General features: G+C 42.7%; 2 protein-coding genes across 7 annotated transcripts in view; one reads left to right on the top strand and one right to left on the bottom strand.

Moving 5' to 3' along the window:
* Window positions 1–6,249, bottom strand: part of aff3 (AF4/FMR2 family, member 3) — a 46,143-nt gene extending 39,894 nt beyond the window's left edge. For all 3 annotated transcript variants that reach the window (XM_069179054.1, XM_069179053.1, XM_015363360.2), the window contains exons 1-2: window positions 5,916–6,249; window positions 1,634–1,678 (exon numbers count right to left, since the gene is read on the bottom strand). In XM_069179054.1, coding sequence (XP_069035155.1) covers window positions 1,634–1,678; window positions 5,916–5,984 — 114 coding nt within the window. In that variant the 5' untranslated portion in view covers window positions 5,985–6,249. The remainder of the gene's footprint in view (window positions 1–1,633; window positions 1,679–5,915) is intronic.
* An 18,003-nt stretch (window positions 6,250–24,252) lies between these two features.
* The window catches only part of hsf2bp (heat shock transcription factor 2 binding protein), a 30,019-nt gene continuing 26,617 nt past the window's right edge, over window positions 24,253–27,654 (top strand). For 3 of the 4 annotated variants that reach the window (XM_015363356.2, XM_015363352.2, XM_015363355.2), the window contains exons 1-2: window positions 24,253–24,403; window positions 26,198–26,345. In XM_015363356.2, coding sequence (XP_015218842.1) covers window positions 24,353–24,403; window positions 26,198–26,345 — 199 coding nt within the window. In that variant the 5' untranslated portion in view covers window positions 24,253–24,352. The remainder of the gene's footprint in view (window positions 24,404–26,197; window positions 26,346–27,654) is intronic. The other variant, XM_015363354.2, reaches the window with a different exon arrangement.

Below are 27,654 nucleotides of genomic sequence, written 5' to 3'. Positions count from 1 at the left end.
GAATAGCATCTGCATGATTACTATGTTAACAGGGCATTTATGAGCTTGGAATCGGTATTTACAAAATGTCAATATGTTTCTATCTGGACAAGGATAAAAATGGAAATTTGAATTGAATACACACCCAGCCATTTAAAGCTTGGTGTGAGAATGATTAATCAATCATTTGACTTGTTTATAGTCAAAAAGTCATTAATTAAGCCTAGAAGTCTATTGCTCAAATTTGTGGTTGCCAATATACAAAAATATTTTCAGATGATGCTGCAACGCTTGAACTCTTTGATACTTATGAACCAATCAATCGATACAGCTATAGCACCCTTTTCTACATATTGCCTGATAGAACTCTACAGAATTACACAGCAGTTGACAATAATTAATCGACAATAATGAATCAATTTCCTGTGACTATGGCGAACATTAAAATACAATATTTATACAAAAAACATATTAGACAGCAGTCTGCAGCAGTGATTAGGGCTCTATAGGGTTCAAATCCCATGTGGGGCACAGCTGTTGTACTCTTTCATCAGATTGCTCTGGTAAAACACCAAGTTGTACAGTATAAATGAGTGTAAATGGATGTGTCAGCCACATCAATTAGTAATTAATTAAGTAATATGATGGTCTTTGCTGAAAACTGGTAGTGTGACTGAGGTCCATGTCTCCATCCACTCTCAGAAAGCAGAGTATTCCTGGTGACCCAGATCCTATCTTGGAAGCACAGGGACACCAGTCCATCACAGGACACAAGACAGGACTGCACCCTGGACTGAACACCAGTCCATCACAGGACTCAAAACAGGACTGCACCCTGGACTGGACACCAGTCCATCACAGGACACAAAACAGGACTGCACCCTGGACTGGACACCAGTCCATCACACAAAACAGGACTGCACCCTGGACTGAACACCAGTCCATCACAGGACACAAAACAGGACTGCATCCTGAACAGGACACCATCCAGGGGCAAGTCAGACAAACCTATTAACAAGGTCAGTATGTCCTTAGAAGGTGGGAGACAAGCAGACCACCTGGAGAGCCCGTGCAAGCATGGTGGAAGTACCATGCATACTCCACACAGAAGGTGCCACGAGCCCAAATCGAACCTAGTCGGCACATCTTTGGGAAGTGGAAGGCCATAGAAAATCAGTAAAGAAATAGGAAAAATCAAACATCAAATAGCAGAATGAGTTACAGGTTCATATGATACAATGTATTCAAAGGCTTAACTTGGGTGAGAAGACACTCAAGACACATGTATCAGCCTTCAAAAACGTGATCAGTACAACTCAAGGTCAGCTGTGCATGAGCAACCAATACAAAGTGTTGAAGAAGCTAATCAATCACATTTACCAGTCAAACTAATTGACACATTGACAGGTGCTCCTCATCATTTCCATCATAGGTTTCACTCTTTACATCTGTAAAGCTAAAAGCCTGCTTCTAAATGGCTGAAATCTCTAAGACAATTGCACAGCACAGAACACAAATTGCAACTTTCTCTCTAGGAGTAAAACAAAATCTTTGCCTGTGGAATAAAACCACACTGTGCTTAAGCAGTCATGTGGATACAGGTCACATTGCAATTTCAGTGCACCCTGAGGACAGGAGGTACAGTAAGTCTTACCTGCAGTATGTCCACAAGACAGCTTTTATCTTCAGTTTTACTGACCTGCAAAGGACAAAGGACATTTCTCAGCGCTCGGCAGTGGGACAGCTTACTTTTGGTAAATGATTTCAATGCCTTAGAGAGTGAGAAGAACGAAATTAGCAAAGACACTTCATTTTTCTAATAAGATACATTAGGATAGCTCAATAATTCCACTGCAACACTTCAATGTTAGTACTCATATTGCTTTTATATTTTAAGACATTCAGAATATTTAGGAAAGAGTATATACAATGTAAAAGGTTGGCATTTCATAGTATTACACCTACTGTATAACCCTTTTCCTCATAAGGGACAACTTTTTAGATGAATGATGACAACTGTTATTTATTTCCTTGGTCTTGATCTGCAAAGTAACTCCCAGTTCATTCTTTGAAATGTGGTGTTGGGCTATTAGTAAGAGTGCTCAAACAATTGACACTCAAATGAATCTTTATGTTAGGGGACAATACTTTATGTATAAAACTACTGGATTCAATACTTTTTAGCATGTGAAGGAAGATATTTAGTATCAGTAAATCCTTACGTCAAGGCTTAAGAAATATTAGCTTTGTGGGACATTATACTATTAAAGAGAGAGATATTAGGCTGGTTCTGAACAAGTAGGGAATTTTTAAATATGCTGTGAAACAATTTTTTGGCACAAATAAAGTATGCAATGCTTACTAGACTCCTAAGATTTAATGTCCCATAAACAATAAAACAAACTACAACTGTTACAGTATGTGTCCATTACTGGTAGCTTTACGACAGCTAGCACAAATCAGGTTATATTAAATTTGTGAGCATGAGGGATTACCAAATATTTACAATTTCAATAGTATACCTTCCAAGGGATAAAAGGGAAATGAAAACTTTGAGAGCAGTTGAGACCTGTTTTTAATGTTTCTTTATTAGCCCTATACAATTTCTTGCATTAGGAATGCATCTTTTCGCAGACCCCAGCTTTTCTCCATGGAGACACAGACACAGAGACAGGGAGAGAAGCTTGGGGTCAGAGCGCAGGGTCTGCCATTGTACGGCACCCCTGGAGCAGTTAGGGTTAAGGGCCTTGCTCAGGGGCCCAACGGAGTAGGATTCCTCTGCCGGCCGCGGGATTTGAACCGGCAACCTTCCAGTCACAGGCGCAGATCCTGAGCCACAGAGCCACCGCTCCACCCCAAAATACCTCTGGGATATTTTTTGAGGCTTATAGACAGGACCCAACAGCTAAGCTCAAATTCCAGCTGACTCCTCCTGTCTTCTCTTACGATGAGATTACCACTACATGTGAATGCTCGTGTATTCCACAAAATGTATGTCACCCCTGTCTGGAATATTCAGAAAAACTATGAACACTAAGTCTTTGACACACACCCCGTTTTTTCTTCTGCTAAACGAGAACAGTATCTAGGAAAGAAATACTATTATATTTTCGTGCAGGCCACATGTGTCTTGCGACAAGGGCAGTAGTAGTAGTTAGTTATAATGTGTAGCTAGTAGTTACTGTATTTGTATGTTCTGTTAAATTTTGGCCACACTGTTTTTATTTCACATGCATGCCCCTAGTAGTGTAGTGTTTTGTCTGTTTGGTGTCGGTTCCTGTACCGGTGACAGCAGAGAAGCTTGTATGGCGTTAGGTTCGACCAGCTTTGCTTTGCTACTGTGTAATCTTGGCTGTATGAATGCATGCCCAGGCTCTGGCATGATTAACACTCGTTCGCTGTTATGTGTGTATCTCGCCGCCTTCGTTAAAACCCACACTTTTAGAATCAGTTGGGGATGAAAAGAAAAGGCAAAACAGACGAGGCCACACAGGGTAGATGGCTTCCCTTTGTTTGTAATCTCTTGTACTGTGTGCTCCTGACACAGAGCTGATCACAAAAGCAGTACAGCTGGGTAACCTGTTAACCTCCATCTCACGTAGAGCTTCGGCATGCCCTGGCCCACAGAGACAGTGCCGGTGCCCCGCGGTGAGGTGGGTACTTGCTGCAGGGCACAGCTGTAACCTGTCCCTGTTGCGCCGGCTCTCGTGGCACGTGTGAGCATCGCAGGGAAACCACATCCACTCCAGCTGGAGCGGCTCACCTCCGGGCACACGCACACGCACGCACACACACACACTAACACGCACAACACGGGGACACGCCGCCCGGAGTCTGACACGCTTCAGGCCGAGTGTGAATTTGCCTTCAGATTATTTTCCATAAACACGCCCAGCCGCCCGATTCAGCATGGAAAAAATGTAACCAAAACCACATCAATTCATTTAAGTTCGACTTCAAAGCGGCCACGAGCGTTAAGGACCTGTGGGGTTCTGATGCTTAAACAGCCGGTGCTGCCATCCAGCTCTCGGGAACACAGGGGAAGGACTGCTGCAGGCTCTGCGCACTGGGCCTGGGGACTACAGGCCCACGGCCTTCACAGCCACTCTTCAACTGGCCACTGTTAGAGCCTTAGCCAGGTTGGGTCCAACTGATACAAAAAAGGTACAAATCTAATAATTACAGCTGCAGGAAAAATTCAGATCAAGGCCCTTGTTCAGCCCTGTTCCAGCTGTGGAACAGCAATGCCACTGAGTGACCTAGAGGCCATGGGAATGTGCTCTGAAGGTGTGCCCACTCGTGCTCTTGCAGCTGAAAGAGGCGCGGCCAACAGCAGCGCCTCAGAGTGCGGCCTGGTCAGGTCCCACAGAGCGAGCTCGGGCAGTCTGGGACTGTGGGGCGCAGAAGGAAATGCAGTTGATTGCTGTGTGTGATGTGTTGTCGGTGGACCAGGAGGTGGCACTCTTCAGGGACACTGAGCAAATGTGAAGAAGGTTTTGTCTTGCCGACAAGACTTTTCTCCTATGTCATGGCCACTCTTTGGGTATCAAGGTCTCACAGCTCTTTTTTTTTTAATAGGGTGACTCTCATACCCTGTCCAAATAAAAACAAAAAGCTATATTCTAAGACTGAACACACATATTCTAAAACATAGCTGAATGACTTCGGCTTGACATCAGTTCTCTGCTGCCTCATCCCTTTCCCAGCTTTCTGTTGAAATCTGATTGAGCCGCCCCAGGACAGCACGCTAGAAACATTGCGCCAAACACTGAGAACGTACAGGTCTTCCGGAGAACCGCCCCCGCGGGGGTCCAGTTTAGTTTTCATTTCAAATTAACACCGTCAGTGTCTACAGCTGAGAGTCAAACGTAAAAGCACGATTACGGATTGTAAATTGAAACACCTTAAAAATGTGTCACCAGAGGTGACTACATCTGAAGCAACAACACCAAAGAAATTCTTGAAATATTCAGCTGAATACTAAACTAAGCTCAGATAAAAACACTTGGATCAATCTTCCGCCTTTTTAAAGAAAGTTTGTTACAACCTGAATTCTGTTTCATTCTTAGCTACCTTTTTACGTAATTGGTTTACTATCTTTGAGCTACGCTATATGCATTTATAGTTTCTGTTTTTCAAGCTGGCGTTCAAAGGATTGGATGACTCACAGTAAACGGTCATAGCTGATGTACCAGAGGAAGCCCATCAAACAGCAATTATTTCAGCCATTTTTTTCTGTGGTCTGTACATGCACTTATCACGATAGGTGAGTCATTTGCTGCTCTTCAAAACTGAGATAAAACTAAGAAGAACAGAGAGCCAGGGCAAATAATACTTAAGTCATGTGCACTAGCCCCTCAACGAAATTACTGTGCTCTCATCGGAAAAGCTACCGTAAATTTGCATGCCAGATGTCCCTGAGAAGGTCTGATTTTACCTGTTGCCTGCAATAAAAAAGTTGAGCTGGTTTCAGTCTTGTTTCTCCATGCACTTCATCCCTGCTCTGTATTTTGAATTATTAAAGTAGCACACTCGTCTTTTCGCAAAACTTGGTGTAATATTGCCACAGGTCGGCAATTAAAGAAATGTAATACTCTTACATCATAACGACGACATTTCTGTTCTTTTTTTACCAAACAAACCTTTCTCGATCCGCACATTCGAAACGTATTTTCTTATACGCGCTTCTCGCCAGTATCTTACACAGAATGATCTCAAGATACCTTTCTACCGATCACGACATACATAAGTAACATTATTCATTCATTTCAAGAACGCTGAAGAGTTTATTAAATGATACGACCCGAAGTAACTGACTAGAACTAACATCAGGAACAGTGGCAATGGTAGTGATATCAGCAGTTACAAAACTTTCAAATGTCACCGAGCTGTTTTAACAATCGCGGAAAACAGTGTTCCGCTCAGCGCCCACTCACCTGAGGTGTCAAACGAACCATCAAAGACAAGCTGGCAACTTCTCTTTTCCGAGCCAAGGTCGTAGGCATGTTTCCTCACTTCTTTGACGTGGTGCCCATCGCACCCGAGAGCGCCGTGCAGCTCGAACCGACCGAGTTGCAAGACCCGAAAGCAGCTCGGCGGCGCGCCCGGCTGGTTTCTGCGCTCAGCCCGGCAGCCGGGGAAGGCGCAAGCTCTTGGCAGCCGAGAAGATGCGACACCCTGTCAGCGGCGTCGGCTGCCCTGCAGTGCAACTGACACACCTCAGGCAACAAACAGCTCGTACTGTTAGCGGGAGCTGCGGAGGCATCAGCCGGTCATTGATAAAAAAAAATAATTGCCGCGGTTGACTACTACAGTCAGCCTCTGGGAACATGGGAAAAGCGAAACGCTGGGGAAATAAAGACCGCAATTGTGGCGAACGAATCAGACGAGATACTACGAAAGAAAATAGGTAGGCGGGTTCATTTTGGGGGGCGAATGTCAAATTATAGATACCCTTTAAAGACGGATTTCTCATCCATAGCGTCAGTCGTACACGTCATGTGTGTAAAGACCGACTGAGATCCGGTAAGATCACGCTAAGAACGCGTTTGCAGAGCTGTGGTCGTTTGACACACGACACTACAGTCGTTTCTTGCGCTAAACGAAGTTGCTACGAATATTATCGCTAAACTGATAGGGCTTTTGTAAAACATTGATAAGCGAGTTTTAGAGCAACAGCTTGTTTAATAAAAAAAAAACGTTCAGTCAAAAGTATTTTATTGTTTTGAAATGTGGCGTTTAAAATAATTGAATCTGCCAACTTTTGGAAAGTGACAAAATTCTCCATAGATTTTTATTTTGGAAACCGGAATAAGCACTTGACCAGCTCAGTGTTAAGGATAAAAATATGTTTGGAGTAACTATTACATTCAATAACGCAGCATGTAATAAAGCTGTAGACAGCAAAACTCATATAATATGAAGATTTAAAAAATTTACATTACTCATTCCACTTTGGACTTAAGAAATATTATGATGCTTCTTTGTAATATTACATGCAGTGTATGAAAGTCTACTACTCCACCAAGTATTGTTCTTAAAACTTCTCCTGGCCAGCCTTATGTTCAGTGTGTGACACAGTTACAGGACACTTGGGGCCTGTCAGTGCTGCCCCCAACAGGCAGCTCACTGCTGGAGCACGATGTACAATTCCTGGTTGGACTATGAGCACAGAGCACAGACAGCAGGGCTTTGCTGGTCATGTGGAGGACAGATACAGCCCATAATGCCCAGGCTCACAGGTGACAAAGTCTGACAAAGTACATGGGTCACTGCTGCTCAGAGAACAAGGGGTTCCCTTGGAGACACAGCTATTTGGCCCTTTCTGTGCATCTCCATGGGATCAAATAGCCAAGGTTGAGTAGTGCCAGAGCCTTATAATAACATAGACAGGATACAAAGTCACTTAGGCTGATGCAGTCCATTTGGTAGTTAGTTTTTCAATGACCGGGTTGATCTCATCCAGCTGTGTCTTGAAAGAAACCAGGGTATCGGCTGCAACAACATTGCTGGGTAGCTTGTTCCACACTCCCACAACTCTTTGTGTAAAGAATTGCCTAATGTTCTCAGTTTTAAATGTACATCCAGGTAGTTTCCACTTGGGCCCCTCTGGTTTGTGTTTCACTGTTCGTTCTGGAGAAATCCTCTAGGTGGACTTTTTTCTAGTTATTCTAGAATATATAGCAGAAAATCAGAGTCTAATTATAGTGCACATCTCACCCTGCACTCTGAGTGAAAACTCTAGCCAACAGAAGCAGAGGTTATCTGTGGGACAACCTCTTTAGCACAGAGAGTAATGCCAGACCTCTGTGCTCTGATCCAGTGTCCTGGCAGTCACTGCTGTAGGCTGCAGCCTGTTCTCTGGTGCCGAGGGAAACTGAGACGAGTAATTTGACACCTTTGCCACACTTGTGTTCACCTCCAGTTCGCCCCAGGACTGATCACACAGTTGCTGCTGTTCTCTCTGTGTATCCATCTACCACAAGCTTTAAACAATCAATACCATTGCAACACTGTGATGTACTTTGGATTTACAATTACTAAATGATAATTTGGTTAACAATGTCAGAATGTAGCAAATGTTACTCATTTAAAGAGCTGTTTGCCACAGGTCAAAAAGAACCACTGTTTTCAGTCAGTAGCACAGGCTGAAGGTACCAGTTTTTGGGAATACACCTTGAGTTGATGTTCATCACTGTTACCTACAAGGGTGAATGCTGTGCTCCTTCAGTTCCCAGACACCTCTTCACAGGCGCATCTAGCCTGGAGACGTTATAAATGCTCACTCTCAAGCCTCCTCTGTCTGTACAGTTTAACGAGGGAGGTCCTCGATTTGTCCATGAAGGGAAGTCAACACCTTCTCTACTGTCAAGCATGGAGGAGGAGTAAGGAAGAGGAGAGCAAGCTTTGGGACTGAGGTTAGCAACAGAGCAGAGAGCACACACGCTGGTTCAGTTCTGCAAGCAGATTTCTTCTGCCTGACATCCATGGGTAAACCCACAGTGAGCTCCGGTGCTGCAGGCTCGTCTGTGCTCCTTCCAGCTCCCATCATCACTCAGGCTCCTGATACAGCAAGGGAGGCAGGTGCCAACCCCCACCACCAAAACACACTCCAGCGCTTATTCTTGATTATTTTTCTAAAGTTTCCCTTTTGATTACCAAAATGGTGAATCTCTGGAAATCTGATTGCCCTGATTTACCATATCACTGATGGTCAAGGTGACACAAATTAAATCAGGGACACCCAAACTATTTGTCTTCTGATATATAAGACCACAAAGTGTGTATGTGTGTGGGGAGGGGGCTCAATGAATTATCCTGGACTTTACAAGCTGTACTAATAACCTTGAGTATTTGACAGACTTTTACTCTGCTCCCACTCTCATAAATAGCTTTTTACTGTTCCTATAAAGGATAGCTGGAGGGCCGTTATATTTTTATCTTCAGGAAAGTGGAAAGAAGGTCAATAAAATAAAAAGAAACCGGCCCACGGCAGAGAAAGAGACATCACGGAGAGGGGAATATTATTTCACCTGGTGTTGTTCGCGCTGTCAAGAGGTTATGATGGGGATATAGCACCAGGGCAGGAGCACGGCCTATTAATTTCTTCAGAAAACTGTAAACAGCCCTATAAAAGGGTAAATAAAAGCCACCTGGAACCTCTGGAGAGTGCCATACTTGTGTGGCTTTCTAGCATTAATACAAACATCCTGTCTTCCTTGCTGATGAATAGTTTCTGTGAAAGATCATCTCCCCTCCAATGGCGTAGGTCAATAGATGAGTGGTTGAGTTGTAGCAAAATACTACCAGTCAAAACTGAGATGCACAAAGAAAGCACAGCCTCAGGACAGGGGCTTGACAGTTGTGCCGACCTCAGAGAATCAGTTCAATTATGTAAAAATGCAATATATAATGAAAAATCGAATGAATGCACAGGACATATTCAAGATGTCTGAATAAGTCTCTCTATCAGAGCCCAGCAAAAAAAGGAGTTATGATATGGCTGCTTTGAAAGTAATGTTGCTGAGCATTAAGAGAGACAGCAAGGACAGCACTGTGATGTCAAACTGCAGAAGGACATAAGAGGCAAAAAATAAAGAAAACCCTGAACATAACTTTTCATAGAACCTGGTTGCTTCGGCAATCCACACTATTGCTTGTATTTCATTTAATCATGGTAGGAAGCAACACTAAGTATGTGACTTGTTTGTGCCTTCTCCTTTGTGTGCCTGGTGTTTTGCTGCAAGTGTATCATCTCTGAGACAGGGCTACTCTTCGTAATGCGGCAGGTCTCTGGATCAGGTCCTGTCAGGGATTTCAGGTTTGTTGCCTCCTTCTATTCCAGCACTTCCTGTCCTCTCCAGGGAATGGATTGTTTTCTCGAAGTGTTTCAGTGGGGAATTGTGGGTAGGACTGAGCACAGAGACGCTGTGGCACAGCCAGCATTTCATCTCTCACTCTGGGATCAGAGTGGAAAACACTCGGTCACAGAGGGAATATGCCTTTTCATCTGGCGAATGCAGTTGTATCCGACCTCCCGCCAGGCAGTGAGCCCCAGTGCACTCATTTAGGCAAGCGAACATACCTGTTTATAGTTCTTACATACTGTATCCCCTGGTACTGTTTTGTTCTCTGGGGGCGCCTGTGGTTTCTGGATAACAAACAATCTCATGAACCACTTTGGAATCAACACCCTCACCACAATGATCTCTTTGCCTGAGTATCTTGGAGCTGCTTCATTTAAAAAAAATGTTTTAGTTGATCATTTCTAGGAAATGTAATAAATCCTACAAGTAACAAACTCTCCGACATCTCACTGGACGCCTTCTGTGTTTTAGTTGTGAGTACAAATTTCCACTTTTTTATGCCACTCTTTCTTTCAACCATAAAGACTTCTCTCATTATTTAATTCATTTTTTGAAATTGTCGCTGAGCCTCAAAGAGAGATTTCAATGCAAGAGAGGACACACCTCACAGGTCTTTTTTTTTTAAATGAGCCTTTTAACACTGGGGAGCCTGCAGACTAAGCCATTGTACCGAACCCAGAAAAAATGACGCTCCTAGTGCACTGAGCTCCATAGGAGTTGAAGATGAATAAAAAAAGAAATTCTTCCCCCACTGATCAGAAACTAAGATGTTTCTTCCTCATATACCTTTATTTCTTAACAACTTCAGAGTAAGAGGCTCATCTACTGTATCTAATGGGCTTAACAGTACACATTTTATTGTACTTAATCTGCTTCTGCAAAACATGTATTAGATCAAATGAGATCAGGTTAAGGTTAATATATCAAGGTGCTTTTTGGTATATGCATATACACCAACACTTCACTTTGGCTGCTTTATCAGGAGTTTCACTTCCTATGGGTTGGATTTCCTTGCGAAGTTAATACCACAGATTACTGTTGCCTATAAACATCATCCACCTTCCTTACTTACCAAAGAAATGCACTAGATGTCGGTTAATCTATTATTCATCAATTGTTATAATGCATTATTAACACATTTAACTGATGCCCGTGTCCAAAGTGAAGCATCTGTGCCTGTCAGCACATCTGGGCTCTTTCCTGGAGTATTCAGCGCGAAATACCGCACTCAGAGATGTGAAGGCAGTACCTCTAGTTTCCAGTGAGAAGGCCAGAGCCCTGGTCCCAGTTCCTGGCCTGTTTGGGGGCACTGATCTGAGCCTCAAACCCACAGGCAGAGAGAAACATGGGCAGGATTACCAACTCAGTTTGGGCGTGATGATCACCCCCCTCAGCCAAAAAAATGCGGTCTCTAACTTTACAAGGAGAAGCCCGATTAGACAATCCTGTCCCTACATTTATTTTTAATTGTGTTTGACAACTTCGAATGCGGATTTCTGGGTGGTAGAATGTTGTTTTCCTCTCTCCAGTAAACAAGGAAATGAAAAACAAAGCGCTGAACATGTTCCTGCTGGTGCGATTTGATGAACGACAGCTGTGCCTCACCAGACAAGACAAAGCCATGGAAGTATTGACCTGATCATTGAAGTGCAATAAAGGGAATAACTGAGCTGCTCTCTGGGTCACTCGGCATGGATATCTCCACTGTAATATTTCAGAAAGAAAAGTGCTCTGACCCTGAATAAAAAAAAAACACATAATATTCACCACAGACCCAATATCCAGTGTACAGAAAATACACAAACAGATTTATTGTGTGCCTGAAATGTCACACAGTACTGATGGATGGAAACCAGGAAGTGCTTGAAGGAAGCAGATCGGAGGTTAGCAAAAATAGAAAAAGCAGAAAAGCAGCTGAAAGATTGCAATGACAGGAAATAAAAAGGGGATGTATAGAACAGATACACATATATGTTTCTGCTGGCCTAGGATTAATTCTCTCCAGTTTCATTTTTAACTTTTTTTTTTATACTGATTAACTTCTCCCATGGAGCTCCAGGCGATCAGTAATTCTAAATGCTGTTTTTCCAGAATAGTTATTCTTCTAAGAGTGGAGATGTGGAACATATAACCAGAGGCCATTGTTGTCACCACTAATATATATCCAGGTTGTGTGTTGACAGATACTTTGGTCAAAGGATTCTGTCATGGCCTGGTCCGTAATTCTGTTTTTTTAAAGGTAGTCCATAAGAAAAAGACTGGCTTTCACCACTTTCTGGCCTAAACAAAAGCCAAAACATGCTTTGAGAAGTTTGACCCTGCTTCCTAAAACACTAGACCAAAGATTTCATGAACTCCCTGCCCTTTTACTACAGCCTTGTTCTGACACTGCTCAGAGCATGATAAATGTGGCGTTCAGACTTTAACTGCGCAGAGAGTGATGGCCGAGACATGTCAGTACTTAACAGTGAAAAAATAAGCATTTGCTTTTGCATTCGATGCAATCATGCATAAAACATGATGATTATAAAGCAGCAGAATCTTAAAGAAAATGACCAAAAAAAACCTGCGATAAACGTATGGGTCTGGTTACCAAGTCTCTCTGCGCTTGCATAATACATCTTCCACAGCCAACAGAACAGGGTATGTTTTTCCCATGGAAACAGAAAGACAATGGAGAGAAAACCCTTTCTGGACACCTGCAACAGCAGTACATTTCTGACTGGGTTTCAACAAGGTCCCTCTCTGGATAGGGTGTATGAAGACCTTGAAAACCTTAAACAGCTTGTGTTAAGGTTAATAGTTTGGGTTGGAGAGTGAATGACCCTACTGGCAATGTTCTAAGGACTTGTGCTTAGAAATGTTGTCTGTGGTAAACAAACACTGTAAAGGTAGTAAAACCCAGTGATGTCATGTGAATATGCAGTGATGTCATGTGAAAACACAGGGATGTCATGTGGCAGCGCAGTGATGTCATGGGAAAGTGCAGTGATGTCATGGGTTTGTCATGGCGAACCATGATGTATTACTGGCCATAGGAAACTGTGGAAAGTGTTCTATAGTATCACCCAATTAAAGCCATAGGAAAACTGCAAAAAACATTCAAATATATACAGGGGCATATGGAAATGAACAAATTGCAGAATGAAGAAACCTTTTCAGAACTGTGCACTTTCACTGTTTCCTCATAGGCAGGCTCAGAGGTATGTTGGAATTAACTTTCACTCTGACAGGATTTCCTCCAAAACTTTCTTCACCACCATTTCAAACTCTGGATTGACCCCACACAAATTTTATAAACCCACTATTGTACTTGCTTTAAACGTCTGGTTACAGATTTGTTTTTCTCCGAGCCTCACTGCATCAGAATGGACAGACATGGCTCTAGCCAATCACAAATGTCAGGCATGGTATGGGGTGTGCCAGTTACCCCATCCAGAACCAACCAATGCTGGGAGCACCATTGCTTGGGGAGTCCCACAGAGAAGCTGGCCAGTCGCATAACCGAGACATGAACCAGAAGTGCATTGAGTTGAGCCCAGATTAGTTAGTAGCTAAAATGAATCCATCCATTTAGTTTGAAGGAAGCCTGAAGTCTGAACAGCTTTTTCCATACTGGCTGGGCAGCTCGTTTCCCACTGGCTGGGCATCTTGCTCTATATTGGCTGGGTAGCTTGTTCCATACTGTTCAATACTGGCTAGAACTAATTAATTACTGGCTGGGCAACTTGTTCCCTACTGGCAGAGCAGCTTGTTTCATACACTTGCACTCCAAACAAATAATTTTACTGGTCGAACCACTTTGGAGTCCCCCAAGTCCCCATGTCTGAGATAAAAATAGTTAAGCAAAACCATAAATAAATAAATTGTTAGGCCACCTGACTAGCTGTTCTTTTTTCTTCTGGAAGATAATTCAAATGCAAGGCCTGCATGCCGTAAAACATTGTCGTAATAGATGTTGCAGCACATAAAATCCTAAAGCAAAACAACGTGTTGCTGTCTAGGCGTTTGTGTAGCCATGATAATATTGTAAGTTATTAAGTTATTATCTCTTGGCAATACTATCACGACCACACAAGCAAACCGTGTTTTGATAAATCAAAAAGTGCTCATAAAATCCCCATAAAAATCAATAAAATGTGTTGACATACACTGCAGCTACATTTTACAAGAAAGAAGCTTTCATATGAGGGCTCCAGAGAGTACATTTTTATTAAACTTACTTCATTTCTGGCTGTTAAAGGACTGTCCCAAGTAATACTCCATACCAATGAAAACAGAGGAATAAACCTGTGGATCCTGTATATTCTGCATATGCACAGCAGAGTATTTTAATGGAGGCAGGATCTTTGATAACAGGACTATAGAAAGGTGATGTCTGATTCAACGGCAGCATATCTACTGTTTTTAAGATGAACTTCAGGTGAGAGCCTGACTCGGCTGCTTTGCACTTGACGTGAGGAGCAACAGCTCTATCTATCGCTCCGTCTTCTCAAGGCTTCCTGTCACTCTCAACGACCCACTTTAAATTTACTTCGCATTTGCTTGAAGGGGGCTTCTAAAAAAACACATAATTATGCTGAAAATTGCAGCTTTTCAGTGTGGAATAACCTTTTCTTGTTCCTCTGCAGCCCGGACACTGATGTAGCTCCCCACTCAAAGGTATTATTATTATTATTATTATTATTCATAATAACATGATTAATGAATATTATCCCTCCATTACGACTGCACTCTAGTGACTACTGACTTCATGCCGTTCCTGTTTCAGCTACTGGGAGCCCTGCTTAAATAACATTCACCCTCTGACCAGGGAGCAGACCCCGGAGAGCCTAGTATCTTCTGGCTTTCATTTCACTCTGGGTACTCAATTAAACAAGTCACGCAACTGTTTTCCTAGTTTGGCACACACAGGGTTTCAGAAGGTCTTTTTGCACATGATCATGTGTTGATGAAGCACCTCAGAGCCTGTTGGAAGTATTACAGTTGTGTAGTTAATTAAATAATTACAGTAGATCAACTGTCTAGCTGAGAGCTCAGATGGGAAGAAGAACAAAAACAACCGGAAGGACCCATTAGATGCAGGTTTGTCTTTGCATTTGATTTGCTGCAGTTGTTTTGCCCAGCAGGTGTACTGTGCTGCTGCCATCACAGTGCCAACCTATCCTGGATGTCCAGGTGGCCAAGGCAATGAGCATTTGGTGTGCAATTCAGTACTCGTAGGTCAGTTGGCTTACTGGAAAATTGGCATCCTGCCCAGGGTGTACCTTGCCTTGCATCTTTTGGTTGCTGGGATAGGTTCTGGCTCCCTACAACCCTGAATTGGATGAAGTGGTTAGAGAATGGATAGATTGGTAATAAAAAATGAAAAGGCTTCTGTTTGGTCAGCTATGCTTATGTCACTATTCTTTAGCGAAATCTTCCTTATGTTAAAGGGAAATACGTAAAATCTAGACAGTGCACATGATTAGGAATCTTACAGTAGTTCTTATAAAAGTAAATAGCATTGCCTTTTGTACAGCTTAAATTGTGAATTTCTTTCAAGAACATTTGCTTTTATTTTCTCTGCATTTATTCCACTTTATATTGTGGGCTTATGAATTTGCATGCTGCAATGAAGAGAATCCCCAACAAATAAAGAACATACTGCCTGCGATCGGAGAATGCAAACTCTTGGACATAGTCTCCCAGTCTTAGTCCTCTGCCCAGGTTCAAAAGCAGCTTGACTAGGCCTTGTGTCTTAAAGACTAGAGCTCCTTGGAGCTCATATTGGTCTCCATGGTAACCCATAGTGAATCCCGGTCCCTCCTGGCCCCATGGTCCTCACCAGGGAGTGTGTCTTATGGGCTGCCATAACTTCTGTTTACAAGTGGAGTCTCGGCAAAATTAGTATCAGACTCTTTAATTGCAGCGTTTTACGGAAACAGAAATGAAAAAAAAAACCTACAGAACATTCTAAATGAACTGTCCTATTTATCACTTTTTGGGTTGTATGGAAAATAGACCATATATATCCATTTTTGTTCTAAAAGTTTTCACCATGCAGAAAAAAAATCCTTTTTATGCATGTTTTTAGCAAATTTAGCAAATCACCCATAATGGCTACATGGACATACAGTACAGTTTTCATACTGCACCACTTGGACATAATGTATTGCATACACCCTGGACACATCGCAGCTCTATTCATATTGAGTTTTGTCTGAGTTTATTTTGTTCAATTTCTATTACATTATTATCTACTATTATGTAACGTTATTTTGTGATTTTTTATCCCCCTCCCCCGGTGAGCTCATATAAAAGACATTTCATTGCCAGCAACTACTGCTGCACGCTGTATTATTGTGCATTTTATAAATAAACTTTGATTGATTGATTGTTTAATTTGGCTCATCCCTGTCCTGGTTTTCTCTAGATGCTTCAGCATACTCAAACCTTGCAAACACAAAAGGGATGGGTTCATTAGCATCTCTGAATTGTCCCTCTGCGTGTGTGTCTGGGCATGTGTATGCATGTGTGTGCTCTAGTGGTGGACTAGCACCTTGTCCGTAGTGTAGTCCCTTGTGCACTGTGCCATTATGTAGGACAGCACAGTCAATCCGTAGTAATTACATAGCCCCCTGCAGGAAATCACACTCAATCCATATTAATAGCAGAGTTCTCTGTACGAATTGCCGTCAAACCCTAGTAAAAACAGGGTTCCCTGCAGGTCAAACCATGGTAAAAGCTTATGAGCCTAATGGCAGGTGTGATACGAACCTTGTGTGACCATGACAAAACACAATAAAAGCACAAGCATGTTAAGAGCTTGTGAACATACAATCACTGTTCTGATTCTGCTTGGCGAGAGTTCACAGTGTTCCAAGCTCTGTAGCCTGAGCCACTCAGTAAGGAAACATCTAGCTTGAGTGCCCCCTGTGCAGCCCATGAGTTTACCTTGAAGTAGCAAGAGCAAGCAAAACCCAGGAAGAAAAGCCCCCTTTAGAATGGCTGGGAGAGATCGTCGGTTCTGTGGGTAATTCAATCAGAAAATAAGAAGTTATTTATCTGCGCTGAGAATAAATAATCTAGAAGGGAATTTGACTTTAAAAGCACAGAGACTGGCTGATGAGCTCTTTCCTCTAGCTCTTGCTTGATTGCTGATGATTTAAATGGTTTTATTAGTGCTAATGAGCCTATCTGATTTCCTTTTTTTTTGTCCTGTCCCTAAATGAACAAAAGGAGCCCGAATTCTCTCGGAGTGCTAATTTATGCCCTCTCAGCCGCACTAATAAAACACTGCTCGGAAGACGCTGGATATTACCCGATAATGAGAACAGATGATGTGCGGCGACAGAAGGCTAGGATGCTATAACAGAAAGCAATCCGACTTGGTATTTATTGCTGGGCTATTATGTAGAAATATTGCAGAAGTAAAAGCTCTTAAAAAATTGAATCCTCCGGCAGTGCATCACTCATAACTCACTGCCATGTGATCAATCCTCATAAAGCCTGCTTTGCCTGCATAGTTTAGCCGTCAAAGTCTCGGAAATTTGCTGCTGTCCTGGATGACTGCAACCCCCCGCCCCACCAAATATGTTTATTCATGTCGCACTGTTTCAACACAACACTACGACTCCGCATATTTCAATGCCTTTACAACCATCACCTCGGGAGTGGAGATAGTTTATGCTGCAATCACTCTCTGCCACTTGGATCACACACACAACCAGGCCCTGATGAAACTGGACAAGCAAGCTCCTGTGTTTTGGGCTTAGATTCAGTTCAATGGACTGTAGCGCTAAGATCTTCATGGCACACTGGTGAATTGACAGGGCTCAGAGCTTACCTGCAGCTGTCAGAGGTTGGTTTATAAATATGAGCTGCCGTTGGTGGATGGTGCGTTCACGTGCCAAAGAGAAATGTTTGCTTGCTCTCCTCCCACTCATGACAAAATTCAGCTATTGCATTCATTAATGTTCTGATTCGGTGCACAGGCCTCAAGGGGACTAGTGTTTTTTTTTAATTAAAACCATAAATCTCTGATATCCATCCATCTTTTGATAAATAAAGAAAACAAATCTTGTCTGATCTCAGAAGCTAAGCAGGGTCGGGCCAGGTTTGTACTTGGATGGGAGCCTGGGAATAGCAGGTGCTGTAAGCTTTGGCGGTGTGGTGGCTATGTGGCTGATGATCTGCGCCTGCGGCTGGAAGGTTGCCGGTTTGTATCCCGCGGTCAGCAGAGGAATCCTACTCCGTTGGGCCCCTGAGCAAGGCCCTTAACTCCAACTGCTCCAGGGGTGCTGTATAAATGGCTGTCCCTGCGCTCTGACCCCAAGCTTCTCTCCCTTTCTGTGTGTCTCATGGAGAGCAAGTTGGGGTATGTGAAAAGACAAATTTCTAATATGGCCAACAAAGTGATCTCATCTAACTTCAGAGAGCCATGTCGAGCCAACAGGCATCACATTATGAGAGAGGGCTATGCCTCGGACAGGATGCAATTTGGAGAGGGGGAGAATATGCAAACTCCACACAGAAGGTATCTCTGGCCAGAATCGTACCCAACACAGGGTATGCGCTACATTTCCTTTGAGACTGGACCTCTGATAAGGTAACCTTGCTCACTGGTGGTACATTCAGGTGTCAAGTCAAAGCCAGTCCAAAAACAGAGGAGGCACCCCAGGCAGAGACAACTTACAGCAAAAACTATACATCTCTTAAATTGTTTTAATGTATTTTGGAAATTACTGCTTGATTTAAAACACCTTCTCTCTCATTTTTGGGGACATTCTGTTCTCCTTGAACCGGTTTCTAGACTTGATGTTGAAACGATACCCTGAATTCTTTCATGTCACGCCCTCTGCAGCCAGAGGGCGCTCCTTCTCTGTCCTGTCCCTAGTTTCCGGTCTGCTGTTCTTCCTGTCCCTCTCTTTCCCTTGGGCTATATATTTCCGGGTCTTGCACTCTGTCCTGGCTCAGCATTGACGTTCGGATGTCCTGAGACCCGCCTAGCACCAGGGCGCCCCACGTCCACTCCCTTGCACTAATGAGCCCGGGCCTTTTTCCTGTCTCGCCGCTACGCATATGGGTCTTTTTCCTATCTCCTGCTCCCCACGGTTAGTCCCTTTGGACGTCCGTGACATTTCAGGAATGCAGTTAGCTACTAGCAACCAAATGAACTGATTTGGTTTGGTTCCTGAGAGAAATAAATTGATCTTAATGACAGTGTGGAGAGGGTGGCATGGTGGCACAGTAGTTAGCATTGCTACCCCGAAGGTGCTGGCATCATGGATTCAACTACAGACCCAGGGTGCTGTCTATGTGGAGTTTGTATGTTCTCCCTGTGTTCATGTGGGTTTCCTCCTGGTGCTCTGCTTTTGTCCCACAGTTCATAAATACACTGGTAGGTTGGTTGGTTTCTGGGAAAATTGGCCCAGGTGTGAGATCTTTCCCCCAGCTCTTGCCTGATTACTGATGATTTAAACAGTTTTATTAGTGCTAACAAGCCTAGCTGATTTCCTGATTTCCTTTTGTGTCCTGTTCCTAAATGGACAAGGGAACGATGAGTCTGTGTCTGTGTGTGCCCTGCAATGGACTGGTATCCTGTCCAGTGTGTATTCTGCCTTGTGCCTGGGATAGGCTCTGGATCACCTGCAATCCTGTGGGTGAAAACGGATGGGTGGACACTGTAGAAGAAGGGTTTTTATGAATCCTTTTAAAAGTGGCACAGCTGGCCAAGAACGAGCCAGTCAAACAGTGAGCCAAGGCACTGTTTCCAATAATGATGTATTTTATAGCTGATTGGTTGGTTGGTTCAGATCATTTTTTGGGACATTTGATCTCATGTTCAGTTCTGTCATGGCATAAAGCTGATCTATGACTGTCAGATGTGATTTACAAATATAATCAGATTTATCAATCCTGCCTTGATGGTTGTGATGTATTAAAAGCTAAGGAGGAAGGTTTGTTTGCTTCAGTGAGGTTCACACCACCTACAAAAACAGAGAGGCAATTACGCACTGACTAGAAAAGCAGCATTCTGACCAGAAGGGTCTGAAGCCACTATGCGATTCTGATTAATAAACATCCCCAGGGGAACCAAAGATGTCTTCTTGCAGTACAGAACTCAATTCATGCAGAAACCAGCTAATTACGGCCAAGTGGGTCCTGTCGTGCTTCAACTGCCTGAAGCAGTAGATCACCTGAACTTGACCAGCGTCAAGGCAGGGTCAGAGGATTTTCCCCCAATTTAAACTTGGTTTGAGGTAAGTAGCAATAAATAAATGTGATCCTGGTGTATTCATCTTACTAAAGACACCGCCTAGTGGACATTTGTGATGACACTTAACTTAAGTATGCAGTTGAAAAAGTGTTTGGCTCACTGTTCCAAAAGTACAGGTTAGAATGAGACTCTTTTGTCTCTTGAATGGAGATGCCTTTCTTGAAAAGCACACTGTTTTAGAACATACTGTATATAAATATCTTACACCAGACATGGATGTAGAGTGGTTACACTGTTGTTTTCTTTGCTTGGTATAGATGGGAGGTGTTGCTGTTTTCATTGACACATTACCTGTTTCATTTTGTGTTACATGTTTAATTTTATCAACAATCAAAATACTGGGAAATGGGAGCGATCCCCTCCATTACCCCTACAGCCCCAAACTTCTCTCAAAAAGGAGGAGAAAAAACACAATCACAAACTCCAGGTATATCTAAATCAGTATGAATCATTGCTTGTTTCTTAAACAGCTTGGCAATTCTTCTGTAGCCAAGGGTCAGACCAATATGTTTTTGATATGGAATTGTGAGCTCCACTTTTAATGCAGACAAGTGTGAATGTTAGATGTGAGTAGAAAAAACGAAAACTGTATAAAAAGAATGGGAAACTGAGCTTGAAGGGGTTACTTGTGAGAAAGACTTCAGTGCTTACGTTGACATCTTCAGAGAATGTGAGGAAGCAATTAAAAAACCAAACAGAATGTTAATCAATCAAAGTTTAACTATCAAATGCACAGCGTGCAGCAGTAGTTGAAATGAAGACAATGAAATGTCTTTTTTTGCAAGCATTATTATGTAATAATACATTATAGTGCAATAGAAATTGAATAAAATAAACTCAGACAAAACTCAATATAAATAGAGATGCGATGTGTCCAGGGTGTATGCAATACATTATGTTCAAGTAGTGCAGTATGCTGAATACAATGAAAACTGTATGTCCATGTAGCCATTATGGGTGATTTGCTGAAGGAACTGCAGCTTGGCTATTTAGCAGTCTTATTGCCTGGAGGTAGAAGCTGTTCAGTAATCTGTTAGTCTTTGACTGAATGCTTTGATACCATTTACTGGACAGTAGGAGAGAAAACAGTTTGTGACTGGGATGACTGGGGTCCTGTTTAGATATAGAGTTAAAATTGTAGAGTTTAAATCAATAGATAGATAGATACTTTATTGATCCCGTGAGGGAAATTGCAGTGCAACAGCAGCTTAACACACACAACACAGCCACAGTGTACCGAATTATATAATAATAGTACAATACAATACAAGAGTTACTCACAGTCGGGACACACAAGAACAAACTAGAACAGAACAGTACACAGAAAATCGTATCACACGTATGAATATAAATATAGATGTAACCATAGATATAAATATAAATATAAATGTATTGCACAGGTCCCTGGCATATATTGCACAAAAGTGGTTGTAAACGGGAAAAAGAAAAAGAAAGAGAACAGATGTAGCAGTAGATGTTTATATGCGTTTAGTCCAGAAACAGGTCACTGTTGATGTTGCCTCTGCCCAGACGCAAGGTGGATGCGTTGTACAGTCTTATGGCAGACGGCAAGAATGACCTCCTGTAGCGCTCCCTGTCGCACCGTGGATGAATCAGTCTATTGCTGAACGTGCTCTTCATTCCTGCAAGCCTGTCATAGAGGGGATGGGAAAAGTTGTCCATGATGGCCTCTAGTTTGGACATCATTCTCCTCTCAGCCACTACCTCCAAGGGGTCCAGGTCAGACCCAATGACAGAGCTTGCTCTCCTGATGAGCATGTTCAGCCTTTTGGAATCTACTGCTCTAATCCCAGAGCCCCAGCACACCACTGCGTAGAAAATGGCACTCGCCACCACCGACTGATAGAACATGTGTAGCATCTTACTACACACATTGAAGGACCTGAGCCTCCTCAAGAAGTAAAGTCGGCTCTGTCTGTTCTTATAGATGGCCTCGATGTTCTTAGACCATTCCAGTCTATCGTCGATGTGCACTCCCAGGTACTTGTACGAGTCCACCATCTCCACGCCACTCCCATGGATGTAGACAGGACTAGGTTTGACCTTTTTCCTCCTGAAATCTACCACCAGTTCCTTTGTCTTTGTAACATTCAGTTCCAAGTGGTTCACCCCACACCACTCCACAAAGCTGCTGACCAGTCCTCTGTACTCCTCCTCCTGCTCACCCTTGATACATCCCACAATTGCAGAGTCATCTGAGAACTTTTGCAGGTGGCATGACTTTGAGTTGTACTTAAAGTCTGAAGTATAGAGGTTGAAGAGGAATGGAGAAAGAACTGTCCCTTGAGGTGCCCCTGTGTTACTCACTACCTGTTCAGACACACACAGTCTCACAGACTGTGGTCTGCCCGTCAGGTAGTCAGTGATCCACCAGCTTCCTCCTTAGAAGTAAGGTCTGGATGGTATTGAAGGCACTGGAGAAGTCGAAAAACATGATCCTTACAATGTTGATTACAGATTTAACATCAATATATCTGATGTTAAAAAATGTACAATGAACTTATAAGACCCCATTTAGAATTTTTTGTGTAATTCTGGTCACCGTGTTACAGAAAACCCTTTGCTGGAATCACTCCAGAGAAGAGCAGCCAAGCACACACTGGTAAGTGAATTGGCTTCTTACAAAATTAGCCAAAGTGTGTCTGTGTCTGTGTCTGTGTCTGTGTCTGTGTCTGTGTCTGTGTCTGTGTCTGTGTCTGTGTCTGTCTGTGTCTGTGTCTGTGTCTGTGTCTGTGTCTGTGTCTGTGTTGTTTCTGTGTCTGTGTCTGTGTCTGTGTCAGTGTTGTTTCTGTGTCTGTGTTGTGTCTGTGTTTGTGTCTGTGTTGTTTCTGTGTCTGTGTTGTGTCTGTGTCTGTGTTGTTTCTGTGTCTGTGTTGTGTCTGTGTCTGTGTTGTGTCTGTGTCTGTGTCTGTGTCTGTGTCTGTGTCTGTGTCAGTGTTGTTTCTGTGTCTGTGTTGTGTCTGTGTTTGTGTCTGTGTTGTTTCTGTGTCTGTGTTGTGTCTGTGTCTGTGTTGTTTCTGTGTCTGTGTTGTGTCTGTGTCTGTGTTGTGTCTGTGTCTGTGTGTCTGTGTTGTGTCTGTGTCTGTGTCTGTGTTGTTTCTGTGTCTGTGTCTGTGTCTGTGTTGTTTCTGTGTCTGTGTCTGTGTCTGTGTCTGTGTCTGTGTCTGTGTGTCTGTGTCTGTGTCTGTGTTGTTTCTGTGTCTGTGTTGTTTCTGTGTCTGTGTCTGTGTTGTTTCTGTGTCTGTGTCTGTGTTGTTTCTGTGTCTGTGTCTGTGTTGTGTCTGTGTTGTGTCGGTGTCTGTGTTGTTTCTGTGTCTGTGTCTGTGTCGTTTCTGTGTCTGTGTCTGTGTTGTTTCTGTGTCTGTGTTGTTTCTGTGTCTGTGTCTGTGTCTGTGTTGTTTCTGTGTCTGTGTTGTTTCTGTGTCTGTTCTGTTTCTGTGTCTGTGTCTGTGTCTGTGTCATGGATAGATGGATAAATATAAGAGAACAGAATGAAGAGTGAAACAGGAACCAGAGGACATAAGTATGTGAAAGCGCATTTACAACCGAGAGCAGGAGACACTTCTTCACACAAAGGGCTGTGAGAGACTTGAGAAAGCTCCCCAGCCATGCTGTTGAAGCCAATGCTCAGACATTTTTTCATGAAATGGCTGGAAAAAAATGAATTAGCTGCTAGTAATAAAATGAAGTAGAAACAGCAACTGGACTCCTCTCATTTGTAACCTTCCTTATTTATGTCTGGTGTGTTTTTTCCCATTTGCTCCAGTATCCCCCTACAATCGAAAGACACTCTGTCTAGGCTAGCTGGTGTCTCTACATTGTCCCCTCCATTGTATGTATGTGTGTCCCACAGTGGACTGGTGTCCAGTCTAGGCTGGATCCTCCTTTGTGCTCAGTTAGGCTCTAGCTTACTGTGGCCCAGTATTGAACCGAATACATGTCGAAAATGGACTGGTGAATACAAATCAATTTATTCTTATAAAAGTGTGCAATCATAATATGTAATACCAAGCCAGTTGTTTGAAAGATCGGTTTTCTTAATGACAGCTTTTCTCAACTCTGTAGTTCGAAGAAAACATCTCGTCAAGTCACGCCTAACTCCATCCAGCAGGGGGCGATGTCTCAGCGTTCAAGTGCAAAACTGAAGATCTAACGGGTTTTAATTTAATTTACCCGCAGATTTCGTGACTCCGAGGCTTCGCGTAAGGTGAACCGCAGAAGGAGGATGAGCTCAGGAGAGAGAAAAACCGGGATTGAGCAGGATAGTAGAGGGAAGGTAGTTAGAAGTGTCTGTTCTTCGCGTTTATATATGATAGAGGGTGTAAAGCACTAAATGTAAGAAAACTGATAATGATTCGAAGATAATGTTTCAAATGCAAAATAAGAAAAGTTAGCATGTATAAAGTGTTTTTTAAAACATTTGATTTGGGGCCATTTTTGCCTGGACAACAAATATTTTGGTTAAAATATTGACGAATTTGGGCCGGAAATGAGTGACGTCACCGGCCCCCGCTTTAAAGAGTGAAATGAACCACCAAATTAACCAAAAGAGGCCAGTCTGTGTTTCTAGTTGATAAATACAGTATATAAAACCGTGTAGGAAACCCTCCTCAAATCGAAAAGGTACGCGGCAGGATGGGTTTCCCTTCAGTCCGTTTCTCTCTGTGAGAGACGTGCCGCCATGATCCGCGAAGGGCGTGAAGTGTCACCGCGCGTTTCTTGCGAACAACACGATAAAACCACCTCGGTAATGTGACAGATAACCGTCACTTAGTGTTAGCTTGTCGCTGCTGAACTATTCCCAGTTGTTGGCGGAGTATATTAGTATACTATTTTAATTGTATATTGCAGTACAAAAGTTCACTACGCTGTAGTTTGCTCTCTTGTAATACTGTACAATGCCCCCCTGGTCGACATTTGTCAATATTTCTGTTTTCTCACGAGCAAAAGCTGTATTTACCCACGGGTTTGTCGTAATTCATAATAGTGTCTTGGAACTCTTCTAGTCCCAAATGGAGCGAAGCATCCAGATTGGAGCAGTTTGTGTGTTTTCTAATGACATAAAGATTTTGTTCCTTGGGAACCTCAATCTTTTGTTTAAAAAAATTGTAGCTATTAATGGGAGCAACCATATAGTTTATCTGAAGATATACTCAAGCTTTTGTGAAGAAAACGTTAAATATCCAGCTATAACAAATCCATCCATCCATTTTCCAACTGCTGCTGTTCAGTTAATGGCTGCGGTGGAGCCAGAGCCTATCCTGGCAAGCAACTGGCACAAGGCAGGATACACCCTGGATAGGACGCCAGTCCATCACAGGGCACACAGACACAACCCCTAACACGCTCACACCAGGGCCAGTGCTCAAGGAAGACAGTGAACCTACTAGCATGTGTTTGGAATGTGGGAGAAAACTGGAGCACCTAGAGGGAACCCACATGAACAAGTGGAGAACATACGTGTACAAACTCCATGCAGCTTCACACATCTCTCTCCACCTCCAACAGCACTGCAAAGCAGCAATGCTACACTATGCCAGCAAGCCACCCTTTCCAGATATGCACCTCACACCTGAAAAAGGCCCCACGGCCAAAGCATTGTTTTCTTTCTTCTCATTTCTGCATTGAATAAACTATTACTTGTTCCTTTCCAGATTGTGTTGTTTCCTTTCCGTGTTGTTGAGAAGGATTGTCTGTAGAGTTTGTACAGACATTTATTACAGATTTTCTCAGATACAGTTTTCAGTTAAATAATTTACAATATATACATTGTTGGCTGAATTGTGAGATATTTAAAGTCAGATTCTGAATTGGCATTTTCGGGAAACACCCAGGAAAATGAAGTCTTATAATAACATTTACCAGCGGGGGGCGCTCTTGTAATTAATATGGTATTGATGACAGCATGCCTTATGAGAAGGCGCAAAGTACTGTATATCTGAAGTATCAGAGAAACAGGTTTTCATTTTTTATACAGAGTTGTAAATTTAATTAATATAGAGAAGGAAAATCAAATATGTAGCCTATGTAAGATTTCATTTTTGTTACTGTTCTTTGTTCTATGTCTCAGGTTTGTGAGAAAGATGAGTTTGTCGTTCTACAAAAGAGAGACTTGGAGAGACTAACGACAGAAGTGATGCAGCTGCGAGAATTCTTGCCTAAGGTCCTCAATCGGGGCTTTTTCACTATGCTTCAGAAATCCTGTGAAGGAGAATTAAGTAAGATTTTGTGGGAAAAAAAGCCTTTTGAACTGTCTTTGTAGATTACTGTAAGAAAGTGAAGTATCCTGCAGCTCTTCATACATTTTCTGGTGCCACGTTATTCTCAGAATCGTGGGGAGGTGGGTCTACACCCGGGATAGACTACCAGGCCAGCGCAGGGCACACACACAGTTAACACACACATGTATACAAGAGTGCTGGGGCCCTGGGAAACTAATGTGCAGCATTTCCACAACCTGAAAAACAACTCTAAAAACAAACATTCAAAGAGACTGAAAAGAATTTGGAATAAACTGTTATTTTTCAGTCATAATCTCTTAATTTGCTACCTGAGCCTAATGAGGGGTAGCTATAAAATGTACAATATAATGATTGAAAAAAAATCTTTTTGTGTTCTGGCTAGATCTTGAGTTCACAGATTTTTGTATAATATTTTATCATAGGTTAAGGGTTGCACAGGTAAAGAACTAAAGAGATCAGCATACTGTACATAGTCTCCAATTTTGTAAAAAAGGGAGTCCTATCCATTTAAATCAGATTATTATCTTTTAAGCAGATTGTATTGGTATTTAGAGCAGGATACCCAAACATTTTATAAGTTGAATAATTCTATGTAATAAGTTGTTTGTTTATATTAATTGGTATTTTATACCTTCCCTGATGCAGTATGAAAAGGACATTTCATACCACACAGATACTAATGGTGTCAGTGGCCAGAACTGGTTCTGCAGCACATTGCCTTGAGCAAAAGACAACATTTCCCCTGCTGCCACTTGTGACTTCTGAATCAACCATGAAACCTAAACCAGAGGAAACAAGTTCTGGAATTTAAAATTAAGAAGAGGAGGCTCTCCTTTACACAAAGGGTTGTGGGAGTATGAAACAAGCTTCCCTGACAGGGTGTTGAAGCCGATACCTTAGTTTAGTTCAAAGAACAGCTGGACGAGATCTTGGAATCTGTTAGCTGCTAAAACCACACTGTCTGGGCTGCATGGCTTCGTCTGTTCTGTGACATTTTTTATAACTTAAAAAGATATGAATGTGTGTGTGTGTGGGGGGGTGCTCGGGGTACTGATGGCATATTATGGCCATGTTCAGATTTTGGCTGCACAATTGACTTGATTGACCAGATGTCCCCAAGCCATAGCTTTCGGTTGTAGAAAGTCTCTAAGGTTGGTCTGGCCCAACACAATAATGACACCTAAGTCTTTACCAGACACCTCCCCTGTGAGAGGGAAATGGAGACTGCTCCAGTCAGTGCTAACTCCTGAAAGACACGGTGGAGCTCGCCATATGCCAAATGGCA

This window comes from Lepisosteus oculatus, chromosome 15 (assembly GCF_040954835.1).
Source record: "Lepisosteus oculatus isolate fLepOcu1 chromosome 15, fLepOcu1.hap2, whole genome shotgun sequence".
In the NCBI taxonomy this organism is placed as follows: Eukaryota; Metazoa; Chordata; class Actinopteri; order Semionotiformes; family Lepisosteidae; genus Lepisosteus; species Lepisosteus oculatus.
The sequence above is the reverse complement of the archived record's forward strand: the minus strand, read 5'-3'. Positions and strand labels throughout refer to the sequence as shown.